Genomic DNA, 22,846 nt, shown 5'->3' with positions numbered 1-22,846 from the left:
TGCGCCGCCCGCGCGCAACCCCGCCGCGGGCGTCTCTGCGGCGACGGTCCTCTGGCGGGCCGCGAACCTGCGCCCTGCGACTGCTGGCGCCGCAGCCCCAACGGCTGCGGCGGGCCCCGCTGGCCCCGCGCTCAGCTTCTGGGTCCTAGAGCCCTTTGCCCGCGCTCGCGTTCACGTTCCTTTGAAAAACTGCCACCAGTAGGGCCCAGAATCCGGGTCTGGACGCCTTTCCATCCCCGTCTCTATTCTGCGAGCCTAGAGAACGCTTAATTCCTCAAAGGACCGACGTTTCCGGTCATTTAAAAATAACCAGACCACACAGATGCTTTTCAAAGTACGAGTGTGAAGTCCTGTACCCGGGCTTTGCCGTTTCAGTGGGCCAAAGGAGCATGCCCTTCAGTCTTGCAGATACGGGGGTCTACAACGTTGCTGGCAGTGGGGAAAGAGCCTCAGAGACAATCCTTAGGAGCCAAAGCCGCCTCTCCTGGAAAAACTGCCTACATAATCTATTCCTCTGTAACCGTGACTAGCTTTGCACAGGGTGAAGACCAGGACCTAATAAGGAAACGGCTTTCTAACCCAAGGCATACCTCTGCTTGCTAGTGTGCCAGCCCCCAGCGCTAACGTAATTCCTTTTCTGAACCTGTGACAACCTTGTGAACGTCAGGATGGGCGCAGCCCACCCTTGTCCCTCAGAGTTTGAGCAAGTCGCTAAATCTCTCTAAAACTCGGGTCCTAACCCGTTCCATAAGGGATTAGACCTTAATAATCCAAGGTCCCTTTCCCTGCAGAAATTAGGTGAATCCATCATTCGTAAGGCATAGCTGTCATTTTTCTATTTGGGAAAATGATGTCAACACAAATAGAATATGAAGGTTCAGAAGAAATCAAGACAGAAATTGTAGAGGGAGAGAACACGAAGGGCTGTTTTTCTTCATTCTAGTGTGGCATGGGAAAATCTATTTACAAGGGCTAAGGGGAGGGTTCAGCCGACAGCTGAGAGGTAGCCCATTCTCTGAAAGGATTACTAATGTCTATTTATAGAACCCAGCAGGCCACCATGTCCTGGATCAAGATACACATACTGTCACAAATACAGACTAAGCAGCAACACTCCACAGAATATTTGTGTAATATTTTATTTGACAGTCTTAAGCTTTAAAGGAAAAATTAATTTGTAGCTTAGAATTATTACAGCGCACTCAATATTTAGCATGGGACTTTATTTTAAGGCAAAGGATTATCACAGGTTTCATACTGTTGACTGTACATAAATATGGGGGAGGATAAGCCAATAAATAACATTGCTTTAAACACTATAGAGTCCAGTTTATGATGAATTATATTTTCTACAGTACAAAACTAATACAGAAAACACATTTGGAAAGATCACAGTGTTTAGAACATTGTAACAGCAGTTTTTCAAACAGTAAGGTGCATCTCTAAGCTTCTGACTCAATCTTGCTTCTAAGAAGATTGCATTATACCATGCAGCGGCTGTGAGAACCACGGCCCGCCCCATATGAAGGGGAGGCAACATCAACTGACTATAGCACTTCCCCCTCCAGGAACAACTACAACCAAAGCTAAAATCTCATGAGCATTTGCAAGTTGATCCTTCTCAGTGTGCACACCAGCTAACTTGCCCCCAGTGACCGCGTCTTTATGTATTTTCGCTTACCATTTTGTCCTTGAGAATAATGTATACATTCAAGCCAAAGATTGCTCTTTCCCTGTAATACCTAAATGGATTTTGACTGAAGATCAATTTAATGTCACATATTACATTATACTTTTTTCCTAGGACTGAAATACTCATTTTTTAAAATATTATGTACATAATAATAGACTTATAGAAAGTGGTTTTTTTGGTATAATAATAGCTAACATACCAGAATACTTGAGAATTTGGTTTCATTATAAAATACAGTACTACAACATTTTGTGATATAGTAAAATATCTGACAGAATGTTCTGCTCTAAATTTAGACCTAACTGCTAACGATAGGTCTTTGAACGTGCCTCAAAATACCCCTAAAGAAATACAATAATATGCAAGAGGTCATAGAACTTGTTTTTGGCAAAAAAAGGCATTTTTGAAGAAGCCTCTCATTTTGATTGCAAGACTTTCAAAATTTTAGTTATATACAACAGATAACTGGTGTTGGATTGAATGCTAGTGGAAATTAGAAGTTTAAAGTAATAACAACTTACGTCTATTATTTGGTGTATTTTTTAAAAATTTATGTTAACTCTGCATTTGTGCTGAGGCAAGTGTATTGCAAAGAGTACAATTTTATTAATAATTTATTGATCAGTTCCTCAAAGTTTAATATTACTTTAAATCATAGTATTCATTTCTAGATACAATTAGGAATAAGCAGTTATATTCTATCAACAGATTATTCTTTTGTATCCCCTAAAATAATAAGGAATTGCAGTTTACTAGAGAATGTGAAGTATACCATTAAGAGGGTGAGCTTTTTTTCTCCAATGATACAATCATATTTCTGTTAAGTATCATGAATTGTGCAAAAAATCTTTTTTGGTGAAGTAAATTCTATTCACTTGGTAAATGCACATTCCAAAACATGTGGTGCTTGACAATTCCCCTTATATGGCTTTGCAAAGTGTTTCCTTAATAATTGAATTCTACAAAATCCATTTTAAAAATGTTTGTTAATTTAGCGCCATTAAATCCATGAGATTAAAATTCAGACTGCCTTTCCAAGGACAGCTCCACTAGATGTTCAAAGTTGGGAAAGCTGTTAACCTTTTTTAGAGAAGGAGCTTCCCTTCGTTATCAGATTCTAAAACCAAACTCTTGTGTTTCAAATGTTCCATTTCTACTCCTGGAGAGTCTACATAAAACTGGCTTTGCATTTTCAAGAGCAAAGGGATTCTGCTGCTAGTCTTCAGAAGACATTTCTAATATTGAAATACTAAAGTCCTAAAAAAACAGAGATAAAATTGATCATTAAAATCAGTCTTCTTATTTGAATACATCCACATTATGAGAACTACTGCAGTCAACTTGGACAAAATTCAGTGACCGAAGTTGATAATTGATAATTGCCACTTAAGCATGGAGAGCAAAACAAAACTGGGGGGAGGGGTGGCATCAGAGGTCCCCACTAAAACAAAGGCAAAAAGGTAATTTGCTGAAGATTGACAGCAGTTACGTATCATTTATAGCTTTTTTAAACTGATTGCTAACATCTACTTTACACACTTTACAAAAACAGTACACACTGATGCATGTAAATTAACACCACACACAAAATATAAAAAGAAAGCAACAGCAGGATAGTATTACTCTACTTAGGAGACTGTATTCTGTGTTTACACATTTACACAGTCAGATGTTTCTCCTTTCATCTTTTTAGAGTGCTCATAATTTCTGAAAGTGGGAGAGGAAGGTGGGTATTTGGGTACTTTCTGAAGATCCACACCCATGTGCAAGACATTAAAGCCATCTGCTGGTTTCAATTTAGTAGGTGGTTCTAGAACACAAAAATGTATCTTGGCTCTAGGGTGGTTCTGAATAGAAAGAATAAGTAGAGATAGGCTCCAAGAAGAGTGGAGAAGGAGGGAAAGATACAAAGTTTTTCTTATGTAGAGACACTTGCGGCAATTTTCGGAATTCTTGTTCCGGAAAGTGTAGTAAAGAATGACCTCAGGTCTCTGTGAGGACAAGATAATTAATAGGGATTAATACTCTAGGACAGAATTGTTGTTCTGATATCTTTATTGGGCCGGGGTGTGGGAAAGAGTATTAAAACTCTTCTTGTAGAAAAAACAAATGTTATAAGTATAACATAAACATAGCACGCCAGACTAACCGTGTTTTTATAGTGGCAGCTGGGCAACAGCAACAATTAGGAGGTTGAACCTTACAGACACAACTCAACATCTGCAAACAGGTTCTTTATCCAAGAGGATTTTCTCAGATATGTTAATACACTACATACATCTCCAAAAGGGGGCAAAAGAGCAGAACTCGCCTACCTTATGTAATCACAGAATCTATTTTTCCCCAGGGCAGCTCTTGGTACTAGTGTTCGGAATTTGGGGAAACACCACTGTACAAAAGAATATGCAGTGTTTTGTTTCCATTTTATCTAATAATAACAAAAACATACATAAGCTGTAGGAAGACCTTAACAATACTGTGAAATAGCAGTACAGTGCCAGCCCTGCACTGTTCAATACAGTAGCCAACCCACATGTGGCTCTTGAGCGCCTGAAATGTGGCGAGTCTGACTTGCGATGTGCAGTAAGTGTAAAATATACACCAGATTTGAGACTCAGTACAAAAAAAGGTTAAACATCTCATTAGTAATTGTATATTGATTACATGTTGAGGCGATCATCCTTGGGATACACTGAGTTAAATCCAATAATTACAATTAATTTCATTTTTTTTTAACTCTTGTAATGTGGTGACTAGAAAAATCTAAAATTACACGTGACTCACGTTTGCGGCTTTGTTTGTAAAACTCACATCTGCTAGCTTCTACAACTGGCTACTACTAATGGCTCTAACCTGGCAGAAGTTTTCACGAAAATGAATACTTAGGATAGACAAGTGGAAGTGTTAACGAGGGCCCTCATTAATTATGTACTAATTTATTAGAGGGCAGTGAACACACAATGCAGACCCATTCATTAATCAGTGTATGCTTGCATATATCTATTTACCACTTGGATATATCTAAGAGCTGTTGGGTTTTTTTTTTAGATTTTATTTTACATATTTGAGAGGGAGAGAGAGAGCGAGAGAGAGAGAGCATACAAGCAGGGGGAGGGGCAGAGGGAGAGGGAGAAGCAGACTCCCTGCTCAGTAGGGAGCCCCAATACTGGCTAGATTCCAGGACCCCTGGGATGTCACCTGAGCCGAAGGCAGACACTTAACCAACTGAGCCACTCTGGCACCAGAGCTGTTGGGTTTTACATCATATGTGATACTGACTTTCCCTAAGTCAATCTCTAACTCTCTCTCTCCATCTCTCTCCCCACCCCACACCACCCTACACACACTTTCTTACAGGGGAGACTAAGAAAAACCAAAGAGGAAACCAACAGGAAGTGCTCACAAACTGTTTTCAGTCCTCCACACTCAAGCCTCACCTCGTGTATCTTTTCTCCCTGTCTCCCTTCTTCCTCGATATTGTTCAGGGAGGAGAAAGTCAAGAAAAGGAAGGAGAGCTTGCTCTTTTAGCCATACTACTCACCAATACACCCCTCCAAAAAATAAAATATGATTTGGTTTTTGTGCTAAATGATTTTTCAAATTCAGTTCAGAGGTGAAAGAAGATGCAGGAATTTCTGCAGATAAGGGACTTTGCCACTTGTGGAAGAGTCTAGGTGGAAATGACAAGGTTCCATATTTGAAGGGAATTTTAAAAAATATTTTTTAACTCTAAAGGCATCAGCCATCAGGCCTCAATTCATTAGCACTTTCAATTAAAGAAACAAGGAGAGAGGGCACACCTGGTAGATTTATGATAATGTAGGAGGCTCCGATATGTAATGTAGCATCAACTTTGGTATTTTTCACAACAGTACAAATAAAATGACCAGGTTTCTTTAGGCAGGAGAAGCAGGATAAATGCAGCTGCCATTCTGTTCCCTGTATAGCTGTCCTTGGGGTGAGCTGTCTTGGACCTGTCACCTAACAACACAATGGGCCCAACTCCTGCTGTGGCTGACCTTGGGGTCAGCGCTTCTGTCCAGAGGGGAGTCTGGCCTTATTAAGCCTAGAGCTATTAGCTATGAACTAACATGGATGGAAGAGATAAGGAGAAATCCTGCCCTCCCAGGCAAAAGGAGGTCACATGATTAAGCACACAGGAAAAAAAATAAACATCAGAATGTACTATTTAAAGACCAAAGGGAGGACAAGAAGTTGCTGAATCATGGGGAGGTTGGTAGGGGTGGGGGTGGAGATCAGAAGACCCAGGAAGCAATAAAACCCACAAGTAAGATGAGGGGTTCTTAGCAGCATGAAGAGTGCATGGGCAACTCACACTTAGATGCTGAGCTCCAGAAAGCTTTTCCCACCCGCCCCTTTGGCTGCCTTTTCATTTGCTTTCCTGGCCAAGTTTATGCCAAGAGAACATGGCCTTGGCAAATCTGAGGCTGGTCATTGAGATATTAATTTGGGACAGTGTTGAATAAACAACCCAGATCCCCCAAGGAAGGCCTTATATGTAATCGAGAATGTATTTCTATTGCTGCATGTCACACAGTTCTGAGGCCTGAATTCTACTGCAGACCAAACTCTACCAAAAATACTTTATTTCCCAGTTCATTTTTGCCCTGCAGAGCTAGCCTGCCAGCTCCTTTTCTCACATTACTGGCACTATAAATCCTTTGTTTGCAGCAAGCAAAATAAATATTTGCATGAAAAGGAGCTCCGAGCCAAACCAGCCTATTCCTATTTATTAAGCCCCAGAACCTTCTGAGGCCCAAATACTATGGCCAGGATTGGTTCTAGAATATAAAAAACACACACTTCATTTTCGCCCATCTAGTGATCCAGACCCCAAACACTGCATCCACATAGGGAGATTCCACCTGGCTGAAATGCTTATTTGAGGTCAAACCTGAGCACAGTTTTCTATGCACATAGTAGATACTTAAAATACATGTTCCCTTTAAAACATATAAAGGACCTGCATATGACAAAACTCTCTTCTACCCATTGACAACCCTCATGACAATCCTGTGAGGTGGAGCGGGCTCTTTGTATCACTAATGTTTTTCCTTTTATTCATGTGTTTCCTGATCATGGTTATAAATCACAAGCTTACATTAGTTGCACTGAAATTATTGAGATTTACTCTCTATGGAAAAGGAAACAATTTGAGTACTACCTTGATTAAAATCTTAGTGTGTCAAAGAAAGTTAAAGTTCTGTATTGCCATGGAAGAATGCTAACTTAAAATGAACCAACAAAATGATTCAAATTATCAGAAAGTAAATACTATTATTTTAATCATGTAGTTGGTTACTTGAAGAACCACAGGGGTGTATATGCTGAAAACTCTGTCAAATCTCAGTTATTAGGATACAGATGGAGAGAAAAGTATGTGTAGAAGAGAAGGTATGTAATTGTGTTAATGAAACAAATTTGCCGAGTTGTAATATTCTCCAAAACTTCCCATTCTTAAAGTATATTGCAGACTCTCCATTGTGGAGAGATTCTTTCAATCTAACCACAATTCCACTGTTACCCTTGGGGTTTGTAAGTGTTCATGCACACATAGTAACTAACATTAGAGTTATACTAGTGGTAGTGAAAATGCCCTTGTGGCCGTCACGGGGCAACCTGCCTAAGCACCTACTCCATAAAGGATGGTACTGCTTAGCAGGGAACAAATTGATTAGATAGGAAGTGACATGCCATGCTTTATACAGTAATATGTAGGGGTCTTTTCCCCACTTCTTGGAAAAAACAAGATAGAAGAGGATCTTCCTAAAGCTACAATTCTACTCTTTCAGGAAAATGGAAACTTACAACATGTTGACATGCTAAACAAGCTTACCCTTGTTTCCAATTTACCAAGGTGTCAGTTCATAAAGACACACTCAAGCATGGCCTTTGCTTGGATTCGACACAGGAAAAGGTTGCCTTTTCATAAGGGTCAGCACAATGTCATAGTTACCCTACTAGACCTTAAAAGGGTGGGCGAGCATGAATGAGTCCAGTTTTTCTGAAGTTCTTAGAAATAAAACTGATATGTTAAACTAGATTATCACTTCTTAGTGCTCTAGGTTTTAGGTTTCCAGAATGAATGGTGGAAGGATCAACAAACAAACAAAAGGTACCTTCCAGGGGTACTTTTGTTCACTGCTGTACCTGGATTCTAGTCTAGAATACTAAGTAAATGTACTTGTGAAGTGAAACCCTGGATTTGAATCTTCATTCTGCCCCTTCCTAGCTGTGAGACTTTGGAACAATTATGTAAGTCACCTTGAAGGGTTGTTGGATGATGAAAAAAAGCATGTATTCCATAAAGCCCTGTATATTGGATGCTTATTACCTTCAGCCTATAGAGGCCAAAGGAAATGAATCTAAAACCAGATGCTGAAAAGCAGGGACCACTGTCATTTCAAAAGAAGACTACTCCATAGAAGGCATTTCGCCTTAAGGCTTTCTGAGAAGGCCTAGACTATTCATGGAAGAACTTCTAGAACCCAACTTTGGGAGTCATCCGAAACCTTTTATGTGGTGTTGCTCCAACCTGAGTATTTTCAAAGATGAACAACTGAGGCCAAGTGTATATATTTATATCTGAGGATGTGAAAATGAAACAATAAACAAAAAAGGTGCATGCTTTTCAAAATCATTTTGTCCTAGCTTGTTCTGATGAGTGCAAACATAAAGTCAAAAAAATATACAAAGGTACTTCTTACCCTTTTCAGCCACAGATTCTTTGAGAATCTTATGAATGCTAGAGAACCTCTTCCCAGAGAAATGAGTGTGCATACATGCACACACATGCCAGGTCACACACACACACACACACATTTTAGGGAACAGAGTATTCCCAACTCCTCCCAGTTTATCTATAAATCAAGAAGTTAGGAACTACGAACTTAATAAGTGTTTGGGTTTACATGGAGATAGATGTAGATGTAGAATATATATGTATATATATGTATATATTCTACATCTATCACATATATACAAATATTTAATGACTATTTCAATAATTCTTATATCTTGTATGGTACGCAAGTCCCTCCTCACTCTGATATATGAAATTGCCAGTGACCCCTTTATGTGTTTACAACAGGGTAGAATTTAATATGGCAACTTGGCTCAGTGGGTATTGTAGAGAGTTTCTAGTGGAACCTGTGTCTTGGAGTGTAAGGTGAGCAGCCAAGGAGTTCACTCATCTCTTAATCTAACAGCATAAACTTTACCAATGTTCTTTTCACTATCTCCAGGTCCCTTTCTCAGCCAGGGTCTGCCTGTCCCAGGGGACACGGTGTTCCATCAAAGGTAGAAACAACATATCTTTGTAGTAGCTACCCTGATCTTTGAGATGAATGATTTTTACCATGAGTGTATTTTACAGTTCATCTAATAGCTCCATAGGGATTACATAAGCATTTCAATATAAATTAACAATAGAGAATACATAGCTCACACTTCAAATTGAGAAAAACATTGGACAGCAATACTTGCTACAGTATTTGCTAGCCTATGAATTTTACTTTTCTAACTGAGCTTTAGGAAAGAAAAAGGAGCCAGGAAAAGAGATGTAAGGCCTAAAGAAATTCAGAATTTCAGGATTTCAACTAAGTTATGATATGTTTTGGAGTGCCTGGCTACTCAGCAGGTAGAGTGTATGGCTGTTGATCTTGGGGTTGTGAGTTTGAGCCGCATGTTGGGCGTAGAGATTACTTAAAAATGAAAATTGTTTAAAAAAAAGGTTATGATATGTTTCCTTTAAAGTGCCCAGGGTAATGATAAAATAGAGATCCATTATGCAAATTTCTCCATTCAGTAAAAACCATAAATTTCAATAAGTAAAGACAGAGGACAACCAAGAGTTTCCTTTTTTGTCCTTTCAGCAACCTGACATTTCATCCCTCCCAGCAATTTTCAGCTGGGCAATCACTTTAGTTTTTGACTGTGTTTATTTCTGAATTTAGGGGTGGAGGGCACCCACAGATGGTCAGATTCTCTTTCCAGTTGCAAGGGTACTGGCATTTTATCAACAGAGTCCACATTTCAGTTTTGTTTTATATGCCATAACTGAAAAACGTATTATTTCTCTTTCCCTTTTTCCTCTGAGCTCTAGTTTCACAATAATTCCCTGAAATTTTAAATCTCTCTGGTTTTTGGAAGAGTTGTGGTGTTTTTATTCTGCAGGTTCTCAAACTGTTCTCCCTGAAGTCTGGTATCATGTTGCCTTCCTGCCTTCTCCCTCCCTTCCTTCCTTCGGGCGGCAATGTTAAGGCTCATGGTTGTGATACCATTGGATGTGGCTTATGTGGAAACTGCCTCGGGTAGGCTCGGGAAATCTCAGGGACTTTCTGCAGGGCCACAGTGAGAGAGGGAACCTTCTAGACAAAGACACTGAAGAGAGGGAATTCGGCTTGATTGGGCTGCAGCAGATCGATCAGAAAGCACACCGTCCCGGAGAAGCCTTCATACAAGCTGTATATACTTTCAAGGACTCGAGAACCGGCCTTGAATTCCTCTGTAAATAAAAACTCAGCAAACCTAAGAAGAAGAAAAAGAAAAAAAAAATATGAGCAGTTTTAACATGACTGTTTCCATATTATTGGCCTAGAATTGCTTATTTCTCCTCTCTGCTAAGTTAAAGTTCTAGCACCAATTTCTTTGCAAAACTGTACAATATTTTAAGAAAGCCTTTTTCTCTGTTAAAAGGAGGATCTGTTACATAATTGTGTATGTTTCACAACAAATTATGTTGACAAGCAAGTTCAACTATTGTCAGAGTTTGCAAAGCAGTTTGGTATTTTCTGTGGCTTTCATTCCTTCTGTCATCCGATAATTAAAACTAAAAAGAGACAGATAAATAACCATATTTTTATGTATTTTGAATAGAAGCAAGCTGATGTATGACTGTTCCTTTCGAAGAGTAAATATGCTATGTTTCTGCAGCCATATCATTTCTGAGCTAGGTTTCATTTATATGTGACAGAGAGCAGAGACTGTGAAAATAAATGGGCAAGATTTTATACAATCTGTGCTTTGGGCAAACAAAGGAATAAGATGAATGGGAAAAGGCAAACAGCATTTTATAATCATGACAACAAATAGAAAATTCAGCTACAAGATAGATTATTTTTAGGACATCTGCCTTAAAAATAAATCACTAGTCTCTGGATTCTCTAAAGATCCTTTTTCTTCTACCTTATTTGCCACAAATCCTATTCAAATTATTTATGATGAATAACATTTGTAGTAGTTTACAGCTTTGAAAGTGCTGTGACCTGTGTTATCTCTTTACGAACCTCCTCTTTTACTTTCTGTCAAAAACACAAATAATCACCAATTCAGAAGCTGGAACTCACAGGTTGGTAAGGCCTGAGAGCTGATACTGCCATAAATTTAGATTATTGGTACTGTGTGTGTGTGTGTGGGGGGGGTTCCTATGAAGAGTAATTACTTATTTGATCTTTTTAGGGCTCTTGGAATTATCAATAGTAGCTTAAAATAAGTCAGCAGGAAACATATTGCAATTCTGTTCAGCACCATTTTTCTATCAACTGTTTCCCTGAATATGCAACAATTTTTCAATGGAGTTCAAAATTTTAAACAGTAGAATGATGATGCCCCTTAAGAGTTAATTCAAAACTTTTAATTATGCAATGAAACTTCAAAGTATAGCTTCAAGGAGACAGAACCTTTACAGTGCAATGGATCACTTCGCAGTCTGGACTTCTTCCAGAAAAAAAGTCTTCAAATATAGAAAATAAAATACACAGGATTCCCAAGGAAATTAATTATATCAAGGCACAGCAAAAGTTTTCAAACCAAATTTATGAAGTAATAATATATGGATTTTTTATTAACACATTAAAGAACAATATATAATGGGTCTAATAACTGCAGACATTTCTAAGTAGTGATGAGAGTCAAATATATTTCATTAACATCTATAACAAGAGTTGTATCTATGACTTCTACTGGCAAGAGTCACAGCTACTGCTAATTCTCCTGTGGCTTATTACTTATGTTCCAAATTGGAGGTAATGCTCCATCTCAGTTTGAGATAATACTTTTCTCAAGTAAATTCACAAACCCTAGATTAAGAAGCCCTGGTAGAGCAGAAAGAGGAAGGGATCTGGAGCTGAGATACCCAACTCTGATAATTTCATGTTAGATGACCTTTGGCAAATTTCTTAATCTGATTTTAAAATGGTGAAGTTGCAAAATTGGGTCAGATTACCTGTAAAAATTAAAGATATCATATATTAGGCTCTGAGCATATGGCAAGCATTTGATATAGGGCAAATATCATTTTTCACATAAACATAGTGAAAATGTTTGTAAAACAGAGACTACCATTCCACGATACTTTAAAAGAAACCCACAGTTAATTTTGCTTTCTCCTCTGGACCTTTCTTTCCCCCTAATCTTTGACTTATTTAGCACATTACTGAAATTATAGTCTATATAATATTTAGTATCCTCCATTTTTTTGCCTAAAAATAAAATAAACATTTTTGTGCTTTTCAAAATGATTTCTAAATAAATATATAGCAATTTATAAGAGTACCAGCAATGTATGAGAGTAGTGGTTTCATTGTGTTCTGACCCATATAGTGTGTTAGCACATTAAAGTAAAAATGATTGCTCCCAAAATCTATCCACTGATGTCAAATTCAAACTAACAAATTCATTCTTCTAAAAACTTCTGTCAAAATGGAAGTCAGATGGTAATTCTAGAGCTAAAAAGAGTACAGATACTGAGGACATTACATATCAAAACCTATTGATTATGACAAAAATTGAACTCCGGAAAATTCATTCATCTGAGAATTTTATTATTATTTTTACTATTATTATAAGAATGATGTAAGATATTCTAATGAAACATTTTTTAACTGTAGGAAATAACAAAAGAAAGGAAAACTAGAAAATCAAAATAAAGGCAGAAAGTTATGAATTAATAAGCAAAAGAAACACAAAAAGAATCAATAAACAAAGCCAAAAGCTAGTTCCTTGAAAGAATGACATAGACAAAATTCTGGTGTCTGGCCAAAAAGGAAAAAAAAAAAGCATTAGGAAAGTAAAAGGGCATATAATCACAGACATGGGAAATTTAGAATATCATGGAACTATACTGTTAAAAGCTTTACATCAAACATTTGAAAATCCATATGAACTAAATGCTTTTATAGAACATATTCACTACCAAAATTAATTCAAGAAGAGGTAGAAACCCGGAATAATTAATGATGGAAGAAACTGAAAGCATTATCAACTATTTTTCTGCAACTATAATTTTCAACCAATGACCAAGTAATGTTTATTACAGGAAGGTACATATTGTTTGACATTACGTTTGAGGACCCATCAAAATTAGGGAAGATTCCCCAGTTTGGGCCATAGCATAGTTAACTTTGAATTATAATGAAGTGGAAATTTCAGTACACTAAGGCAATGAAATGCAATGCCCCCAAAATATTCAGATATTAGCTGCACGTTTTCAGGCTCTACCTGGAAGTGAAAAATGGAAGCTGCCTGAAGGGCCCTGGACTCCAGAACCTCATAGATAAGACTCTGTAAACTAGGACTGGTCTGCCAAAAAAATATAGTGGTTGTTCTGGCACTTTTTACTAGGCTTTCTAGGGCATGACAATCTCTGATGAAACCTGTTACGAAGGTGGTATCGCATTAGTCTAAATAGAATCCAAAATGACTTTCCTTTGTAGAGAAATGTAGATTTGGGAAGTAAAGGGTCAGGCTGCAGCCAAACAGATTAGGGAGCCATGAATCAAACTACATTAACAGAATTCCTGAACAGTGAAGCTTCAAACGGAGGATGGGCATATGTTAGTGTTTTTCCTTCAGTGCCTATGGGCAAATATCATAAAGGGTCTTTTATGTTTCTTAACACTGAATATTAGCTAAATTGGCTTGGGAAGACTTTTCTGAGAAAATAGCTTTAGAGTGAAGGTCTGAATGAAGTCAGAGGGCTGGGAGATATATATAGAAAGTGAGCATTACAGATAGGGGGGATACCAAAATTTCAAAGACTGTGAGGCAGGTTGTACCTGGCACCTTAAAAGAATCAAAAGGAAGCCATTGTGGTAGAAAGAACTAGGTGGAAAAGAGTAGAGGATGATCTCACAGAGGTAATGGTAGGCAAGATCCTATAGCGCCTTTTGTTCAGAGCACAGACCTTGGCTTTTACTCTGAGTCATACGGGAAGCCACTGGATTATCTTGAACAGAGGAGTGTCATAATCCGACATGATACACAGTGTAAGAAGCACATTTCAAAGGTCAGGGTGAAGCAAAGAAGTATTTCAATAAAATCAGCATTACTATGGCTCATAATAATGGACATTTTTATGGAGATTCTGAACCAAGCAAGGAGGGAGAGGGGGAGGGAGAGGATATAAAAGAGGAAGGAAGTAACAAAATTATAATTATTTGCAAACATATGTGTCTATTTAGAAAATCCAATGGACTCTAATGAAAATCTAATAGAGACAGTAACAGAGTTCAGAAGGGTAGCCAGATATATCATTATAGCTATCAAAATAGTTTATAAGATACAATGCAGATGTATATGAAAGAAGTGCATGTTAGATTGCTAAATTGCAATAATATGCACATCTTAAAAAGCTTTCATAAATACCAGTAATAAATGGCCTGAAAATATAGTGCAGATTCTACTCACAAACCTGGAAACATAAAATGCCTAGGAATAAAATTAACAAGAAACATGCAAGACCTTCTTTGTAAGATCAAAACCTTACCAAATGACATTTCTGAAAACTTAAATAAAGGGAAAATATATCATGTTCCTGTATAGAAAAACAACATTCTAGGGATGTTAATGCTCACTAAACTATAAATTTCTTGAAATTCCAATCAAATTGCTGCAGGATTTTTTTTAATCTGAAAATTGATTCTAAAATATAATTGGAAAGATAAATAAGAGAAAATAGCTAAGAAAAACTAGAAAAATGAATAATAAAATATGGCAAGTCCAGAAACAAACATGCATATTAATTGTTTATGATAAATTTGGCATTTCAAATCATTGGGGTAACTGGTCAATAGATACTACTGGAAAGTTTTGTTTCGTCATTAAAAAACACAAAGATAGATATCCAGATAGCACTGTTTTCAAAAGTTCTATTTTTTTAAAGATTGTATTTATTTATTCACAGAGACAGGCAGAGACACAGGCAAAGGGAGAAGCAGGCTCCCTGCAGGGAGCCCCATGTGGGACTCCATCCCAGGACCCCAGGATCATGACCTGAGCCAAAGGCAGACCCTCAACCACTGAGCCACCCAGGTGCCCCTAAAAAAGTAAATTCTAGATTAGTCAAAGATTTGAAAGTTAAGATAGCTTTTAAATGGGTGAAGGAGGTATAAATTTATTTTTTTAGGTTAAAATAAAATCACAAAGGTACTAAAAGACAATGTAAATTAATATTTTTATAATCTTGGAGCGGGAAAGGTATTTTTAAGCATAACACAAAATCCAGAAATCTTGAAAGTTTGACAAGAAAAACACTTAAAACTTTGGTCTGGCGGGTAGCCTGGGTGGCTCAGGGGTTTAGCACCGCCTTCAGCCCAGGGTGTGATCCTGGAGACCCGGGATCAAGTCCCATGTCAGGCTCCCTGCATGGAGCCTGTTTCTCCCTCTGCCTGTGTCTCTGCCTCTCTCTCTCTCTCTCTGTCTCTCTCTCTGTCTCTCATGAATAAATAAATAAAATCTTAAAAAAAACACTTTGGTCTGGCAAAAGACTACTAGCTAAATTGAAAGACAAATGGCAAAGTAGGAAAACATTTACAGCATATATTGTAACAAAGAGTTACAATTCTCAAGACAAGCACCACATTAGGATTAAAAATGGGCAAAAGATAAAGACAGGCTAGAAATACCCATGGGTCTAATGACTTCAATTCTAAAATTTCTGTGACAAGAATGCTTGCATGAGGGCATAGAAAGTATGTACTGGATATCTGGGACAATTTTTCTTGTTATTCGTAAAGACCACATAGGTATCAAGTATCCATTACTTAAAGACTAGTGAAATTAATCATGGTACATCTATAATGAATAACTATATAGCCATTTTAACAATGAGATAGATCTATACAAACTGAAATGAAGGTTGTCCCTTAAAAACTGTTCATTTAAAATTACAAGCTGTTAATGGCATGTATGATACTGTTATATATATATAATAGTAGGATCTTATTTATGTGCATGTATATATATATGTATATATACACACAGTTATATATACACAGATATATGAACGTGCATCTATGCATAGAGAAATGTCTGGAATGACAGAACTCTAATTTTTAGTAATAATAATAATGAACACTTACATTGCAGTAATTATGTGTCAGACACTGTTCTAAATGATAGATGAAGACATTGTGCTAAGTGAAATAAGCCGTTAACAACAAAAAAAAAACACATACTGCATGATAATACTCATATGAGGTATCTACAATAGCCAAACTCATAGAGGCTGGGAATAGAATAGTGGTAGCCAGGCACTGGGGACAGAAGGGAAAATGGAAAGTTGTCAATCAATAGGTATAAAGTTTCAGCTATGCAAGGTGAATGAGTTCTAGAAATCTGCTGTACAACACTGTGCCTACAGCTAACAATATGGTATCATACACTTAAAAATATGTTAAGAGGGGGACACCTGGGTGGCACAGTCTGTAAGCATCTGACTCTTGGTTTTGGCTCAGGTCATGATCTCGGGGTTGTGGGATCAAGCCCAACATCGGGCTCCATGCTCAGTGTGGAGTCTGCTTGAGATTCTCCCTCTCCCTCTGCCCCTCCTGCTTGTGCTCTCTCTCTCTAAAATAAATGAGTAAATCTTTAAAGAAAACATGTAAAGAGGACAGATGTCATGTGAAACATTCTTACCAAAATAAAAGATAATCTCGAACTCCAATAAAAAATATATACAAAAAAATTAATAGGAAAATCAGAATGTATGATTAATATAATAACAATAAATCACACTCAACACTAAAAAATTTAAAAATAAAAATAAAAGACAATCTCAATTATACATACCTTTGGCCCAGCAATTCTACTTCTAGGTCTTTATCTTTCAGATATACCCATACATGTGCAAAATGGTACATGTGCAAGGTTATTCATGATAGCATTATTCATAATGCAAAATACTGGCAAAAATGCACATATCCTTTTACATGGGACCTAGTAACTAAACTCTGGTTCATTTATAGAATGTAAAACTATGCAACAATAAAAATGAGGAGTTGCTTATGTGCTGATTTAGGGTAATCATTAAGAGAGCAAGGTGCTACACCACTTGTATAAAAAAAGAGGGATGAAACTTTATATATAGTACATTCGCTTGTATATATACACAGAGTATCTCCAAGTTAACTAAGAAACTGTGAACCCTGATCGTCACCTGAGAAGAGAACCCAATTGCTAGAGTACACAGCTGATGTATGTCTTTTTTCACTTTTCCAGCTATGTGACTCTTACCTGTTCAGAACATGAATTTGATTAACGTTTAGAAAAAAATACATGCAAAGATCAGCTGACCTTTGGGCTCGGTAGATGTATTTAGAGTTTCCCGTGAGCCGGTAGAGCAGCAGGAAAACATAGGCACTGCCAGCTACACCGTGGCAAATCCCTGGTCCTTTCTTTAGCAGACCTTTTTGCCATGTCAGTTCCCCACACCGGATACATGTGTCAAGGTACTGTGGTTTTTTGGAAACCAGATAAGCTTTGGCAAACAGATAGGCAATTCCTGTGGAAACATCAAAGACATCACTGACCCCTGCAGAAAGAGCAACAAGTATAGAGTGATATAATCCATAATTCACAAATGGGTTAATATTTAATGGTGAATGCTCTGGTAAGCCTTATGCATATCTGGCTATTTGAAATGACTACGTGTTTATACAGTCTGCCCATTCCCCAACGGAGGTTCCGAATTTGTAATGTTAAAGTGCTTATACCAATACACCTTTTCTTAAGGCAAAACTGGGAGTCCTTCCAGAAACAACAAGGATCCCAGAGGACCTGGCCAAGATTTCTACTCCAGCTGTGAAGTGAGTCCTTCCCTACTCGATTGTTCCAAAGGAAGACATTTGCCTTCAAAACTCCTCCACAGAGGCAATCTCCATTACACAGGCAAGAACAGAAACAAGAGAAGCGACAGCTATTAATAAAAACAATTTCCCCCAAGTTCCAGGGGCTCCCATTCTGGGAGGAGATTAGTAACACAAGATCCTTCTTCTGCATTGTCTCCACCTCTCTCCTAAAGTGGGGAAGACTGGAATTTAGTAGGTATCTCGACTACCTCATTCATCAGAGTTATCTGTGCCTTTCATTATCTTTTGACCAGGCTATTTTACAACTCTGGGGGGACAGAAAGTACCTTGTGAACAACTGATAGTAATGCAAATAATTCCTATTCCTAGAAAACCACATTCTGTCTGGTAGAGGTTGGATTGATTTCCCTCAGCCTTTGTGGAAGCAGCCAGTTTTGCTTTTTTTTTTTTTTTAAAGATTTTATTTATTTATTCATGAGAGACACAGAGAGAGAGAGAGAGAGAGAGAGGCAGAGACACAGGTAGAGGGAGAAGCAGGCTCCATGCAGGGAGCCTGACATGGGACTTGATCCTAGGTCTCCAGGATCACGCACTGGGCTGAAGGCAGCGCTAAACCGCTGAGCCACCCAGGCTGCCCAGTTTTGCATTTTTTAAGCAAATCTTTGTCAGCATTCCTAATGGCCCATAAACATGTCAGCTCCTAGGATTTTCCTCTGAAACTAGTTGTAATACCTTTCTGGTTCCCTCGTTAATTAATGAGCTAAGTAAAATTGTTGACATATGTTTATTTTATATTTGTATGAGTTATGATTTTATTCTTTTAGAATTCATCCTCTAACACTTCCTATGATTAATACATAACAACAGACTCTCCTCAACCAAGGCTTTCCAGTCAACTACTGACAATGGTTGCCTACAGCACACTGTCCTTCCGTTCTAGGAACAAAGTATCTCCCACAAGCTAAAAGATGATTTTAAAAGAATTGAACTTATTACACATTGATTCATTCATGTATCCATACATTTGTAAGTGGTCATTGATTACTGTATACATAGCCCTAGGCAGGGCTTGCTTCATGGGCACGTGATCTGTACAGTCTTCAAGGGCCTCCAGAAGGACCTCATGCTGGGTTTAATACTCTGCTGTTACCATCTTGAAATGAATGATCCATTTCTTAAAGAAGGCTGCATTTTCACCTTGTGCTGGGCCCCCCAAATGATGTAGCCAGCCTTGGCCTTGGGTTATACAAAACAGATGCTAAACAAAATTTTTTTTTTTTTAAACAAAATTTTTGACCTTCAGGAAGTACTGTCTAGAAAGAGAGAGAAAAATTTGTCCATGTGACTAATACATAATAGGACATGTAGTTCATGATGCTGTTGGAACATAAAATGAATGATGCTGTCAATAACACTAGAGGGATCAAAAAAGTGGAAGTTCCCTAAGGGAGAGAGTTGGGCGAGGCCTAGAAGTAGGGCCTTCTTCAGGACTTTGTAGGATGCATAGGAAACTCTAGGCCCAACATGAGTTAGAGACAGCATTTCTAGGCATCAAGATCAATAAGGGCAAAGATTTGGAGGCAGGACAAACAATCCACATGAAGACCACAGGTATAGTGTTCTAACCAACAGGACAGGGAGATAGAAAGTTAGATTGGGTTCATGTTATGGATGGTTTTACAAGTCCAGTTAGGCAGCATAGACTGTGTTCTGTGGGCCATAGGGAATCAGTGGAAGGGATTTTGTTGTGGATTGGTTGGTTTTTATTTTTAATGGTGTGATTAGTATTATAGACACAATGTCCCACAGTGGTGTCAAGAGAGTACAATGGGGTAGCTATGAGCTGATCATGTTGGCAGGAAGATGGCAGAGAGGTTAATAAAAGTCTCAGAAGAGGGGTACCTGAGTGGATCAGTGGTTGAGTGTCTGGCTTTGGCTCAAATCATGATCCAGGGGTCCTGGGATCGAGTCTTGCACCAGGCTCCCCAGTGGGAGCCTGCTTCTCCCTCTGCCTATGTCTCTGCCTCTGTATGTCTCTCATGAATACATAAATTAAACCTTAAAAAAAAGGGTTCAAAGGATTTGGTGGTTGTTTAAGTATCAACTGAGCATCTACTATATACCAGGTACAGCAATAGGTGCTAAGGTTTTAAAAAGTCTCTCCCTTCATGGTGTTTACAACCTAACTGGAGGCATTAATTAGGTTACATGAGGGAAATAGAGCTGTCATGGAAGCACACAGGAAGGCTCCTGACCCACACCTAGAGGCAGGAAAGGCCTACTAGGGGAGTGACACTATCTAGCCTGACTACCAAAGATGAGGAAGAAATAGCCAAGTGAACTGGGAGCCCTTGGTGCTCTGCTGGATTGCTTTTACCTTACAGGCAGGTGCTACATCTCCCAGTTGCTATGAGTTGGCTGCTAAGAAAGCTCATGGCTCCCTCTTCTTGGGACATTTGCACTCAGCCAAATGAGAGGAGATTTCAGCCAGTGACTGGCTGACACAGGGATCCCAAAAGTCAGCTCCGTGCCTCAAGATGGACCAACTCTGTGGTGTAATCTATGCCTCTCAGCTCTACTCAGAAGCCAGGTGAAGCTGGCCTCCAGGGAGACACAAAAAGCCCTTTGTGTCTCAGCTCCTACTCTGTTCTGCTGACATCTCCTCCATTACCTACTTGAAGCTTTTCACTTCAGTAAAACCAAACCACCTGCAGTTCCCCTTCCTCCACTCTGGTTCCAAGCCTCTGAGTGACTTTTCTTGGCACAATCTTCCCAACTTTCTTGGCCGGGCCAACTCACCTCAGGTATTACTGCCTTCCAGGAAGCCTTTCCTAAGGCTGGAGGGGCACCCGGAAGCCCTCTTCTGAGTCCTCATCATTCCCTTTACAAACCTTAGCACTTACAGGATATCATATTAAAATTGTGTTTCTGTGTCTGCCTTCCCTAGGATCGTGCAAACTACCCATGGACGGGAACTCTATCTTGCTCATTTTTGCTCCCCTAGTCTATGGCATGGTGTTTGACATGGCAAAGGCTCCACAAACATCTGCTGACTTTATAATGTCTCATTTCTCACCCCAGCACAGGCTGACACAGAAGCAGAGATGAGATGTGGAAGCAGGAAGGGGTGATATGGTCCACTTACTGTGCCAGGTCATTAGCCAAAGGCAGCTTAATACCTATTGATCCTATGGTTTGGCCAGAGCAGAGGGTCTCTTCCTGCAGCCTGGATCACAGAACAGTACATGGAAGGGACCTTGAAAGACTTCTAAACCTGTTGTCTTCTAACCTGACCTACTGAAATCCACAATAAGGCTGCTTAATCTAAAAGAAAGGAATGTTGGATTTCTTTGCTTTTGATAAGAACCGTGTCATTTTTGTCACCGGAACACTAATTATCGTGCACCGATAAGAAACTTAAGTCAGCAACAATATATGTGTTTACCAAACACAACTGGAGGGAAAATTGTTACTTAAGAAATATGGTTTAAAAAGCTAAACCTGCGAAAGCACACAATCTAGCAGAGCCTCACAATAGCTAGACTTGGCACGCATAGTTTTAACATACTGGAGCAATCACCATGCAGTTCTCTTCTGCAGTCTGTAATTTCACTGAGGCATGCATTGTACGGTACACAACAAAGCTTAGTGACCAACGACACCTGCACCGGACAAGCCCTCGTTCTCTATTCAAAGTCATATACCCAGGAGCCCTTGAGAAAGGATTTTAAAAAACAGCCACACCTGTGTTTCACACAGAGGAAAGGAAATGCACTGTCAGTGTTACCACAGTAATGATGTAACATAATGCAATCTAGAGTTTATTTTAGACACGGCATTTGTTTTAATGATTTTGTAAATGACTCTCATCCTGTATTTCAGAAACATTAAGGTTATGAAGAGGTCATATGCATCTGCCTGCTATACTTCATTGCATTTAGTGAGAAAAACTATATGCCACACTGCCTATTTCTAAATGTGGGTGCCTGCAGATCTCTTGGGACATATCCCTAGGGAAGGGAAAGGATCCACAGGATAAAGGGGATCTGTGGTGATAAAAAGACTGACTTTCATTGCTCCATCTCAACATACTCATTTCACAGATGAAGAAACAAAGCCATGAAAGGCACAAAGCAGTTTTCTCAAGGTCATTTAGTGGTTAGTGTTGGAGCTACAATTAGAACCCAAAGTTATTAACTTTGAGGCCAGAACTATTTCTACACTGCCTGAAAGATAACTACGGCTGTCTGTCACCTACAGAGGTGTGCTAAAGGACAGTCAATAGGAAGCAATTATAGGGAGAGATAAGGTATCCTTGATGAAGGTCCACATTTGGATTATCTCTGGCGGGTTTTTATTCACAGAATCAGTCTGCTGCCCCAAACCATCTGCTCTGTTCACAAATCCATTCTCAAAAAATATTTTCCTCAAACAAGTGAAAATGATTTTTCTAAGTCATCTTTTTTTAGAATTTTGGGAGAGTTTACTGTTGCCGACTTGATGGTCTTTAACCTGTACTTATCAGATTTATAATCACTCTTATGCTGTATTTAGCATATCTCATATAAAAGGAAGACTAGTACCCTTGAGGTGGGAGTGCAGGTTGGCATAAATAATAGGCCCTATTTGGTTCTTTGTTCATTTGTGAATTGGTTTATTTTTGGTAGTTCAGGGACTACATGGGTTAAATGATTTTGCTCTGCAACCTATGTTTAATCTTACCAAGGTAGAGAACATGAATGAGATACGAGGACAAATAAAGTCCCCAAGGTGATAAATCCTATGTTATACTGTTATGGTACATGGTTTACACAAGGAATGTGATGTACAAAGAGGATGGAAAAATTGCCCTGCAAGACACCCCCATTAATTAACTGACGGAGTCACTCAGTTTAATGGATTATCTTCCCATCCTTTGCAAGGCTTTTAGTAGCACATTGAGTCCCTTTAAAACACTCTGTACTTAACTTGGGATACCTCCAAAATTCAAGGATTCTGGGGTGCTTGGGGGATATACAGTGACTATCAATGAAAATGATTAAAG

At 38.7% G+C, this 22,846-nt stretch overlaps 1 protein-coding gene across 1 annotated transcript in view; it reads right to left on the bottom strand.

Moving 5' to 3' along the window:
- Window positions 1-1,123: 1,123 nt before the first annotated feature.
- The window catches only part of LANCL3 (LanC like 3), a 102,853-nt gene continuing 81,130 nt past the window's right edge, over window positions 1,124-22,846 (bottom strand). The window contains exons 4-5 of the mRNA XM_038587164.1: window positions 17,288-17,495; window positions 1,124-10,243 (exon numbers count right to left, since the gene is read on the bottom strand). Of these exons, the coding sequence (XP_038443092.1) occupies window positions 10,084-10,243; window positions 17,288-17,495 (368 nt within the window). The 3' untranslated portion in view covers window positions 1,124-10,083. The remainder of the gene's footprint in view (window positions 10,244-17,287; window positions 17,496-22,846) is intronic.

The sequence above is a fragment of the Canis lupus genome, chromosome X, assembly GCF_011100685.1.
Source record: "Canis lupus familiaris isolate Mischka breed German Shepherd chromosome X, alternate assembly UU_Cfam_GSD_1.0, whole genome shotgun sequence".
Lineage (NCBI taxonomy): Eukaryota > Metazoa > Chordata > Mammalia > Carnivora > Canidae > Canis > Canis lupus.
This window is presented reverse-complemented; position numbering and strand designations above follow the sequence as displayed.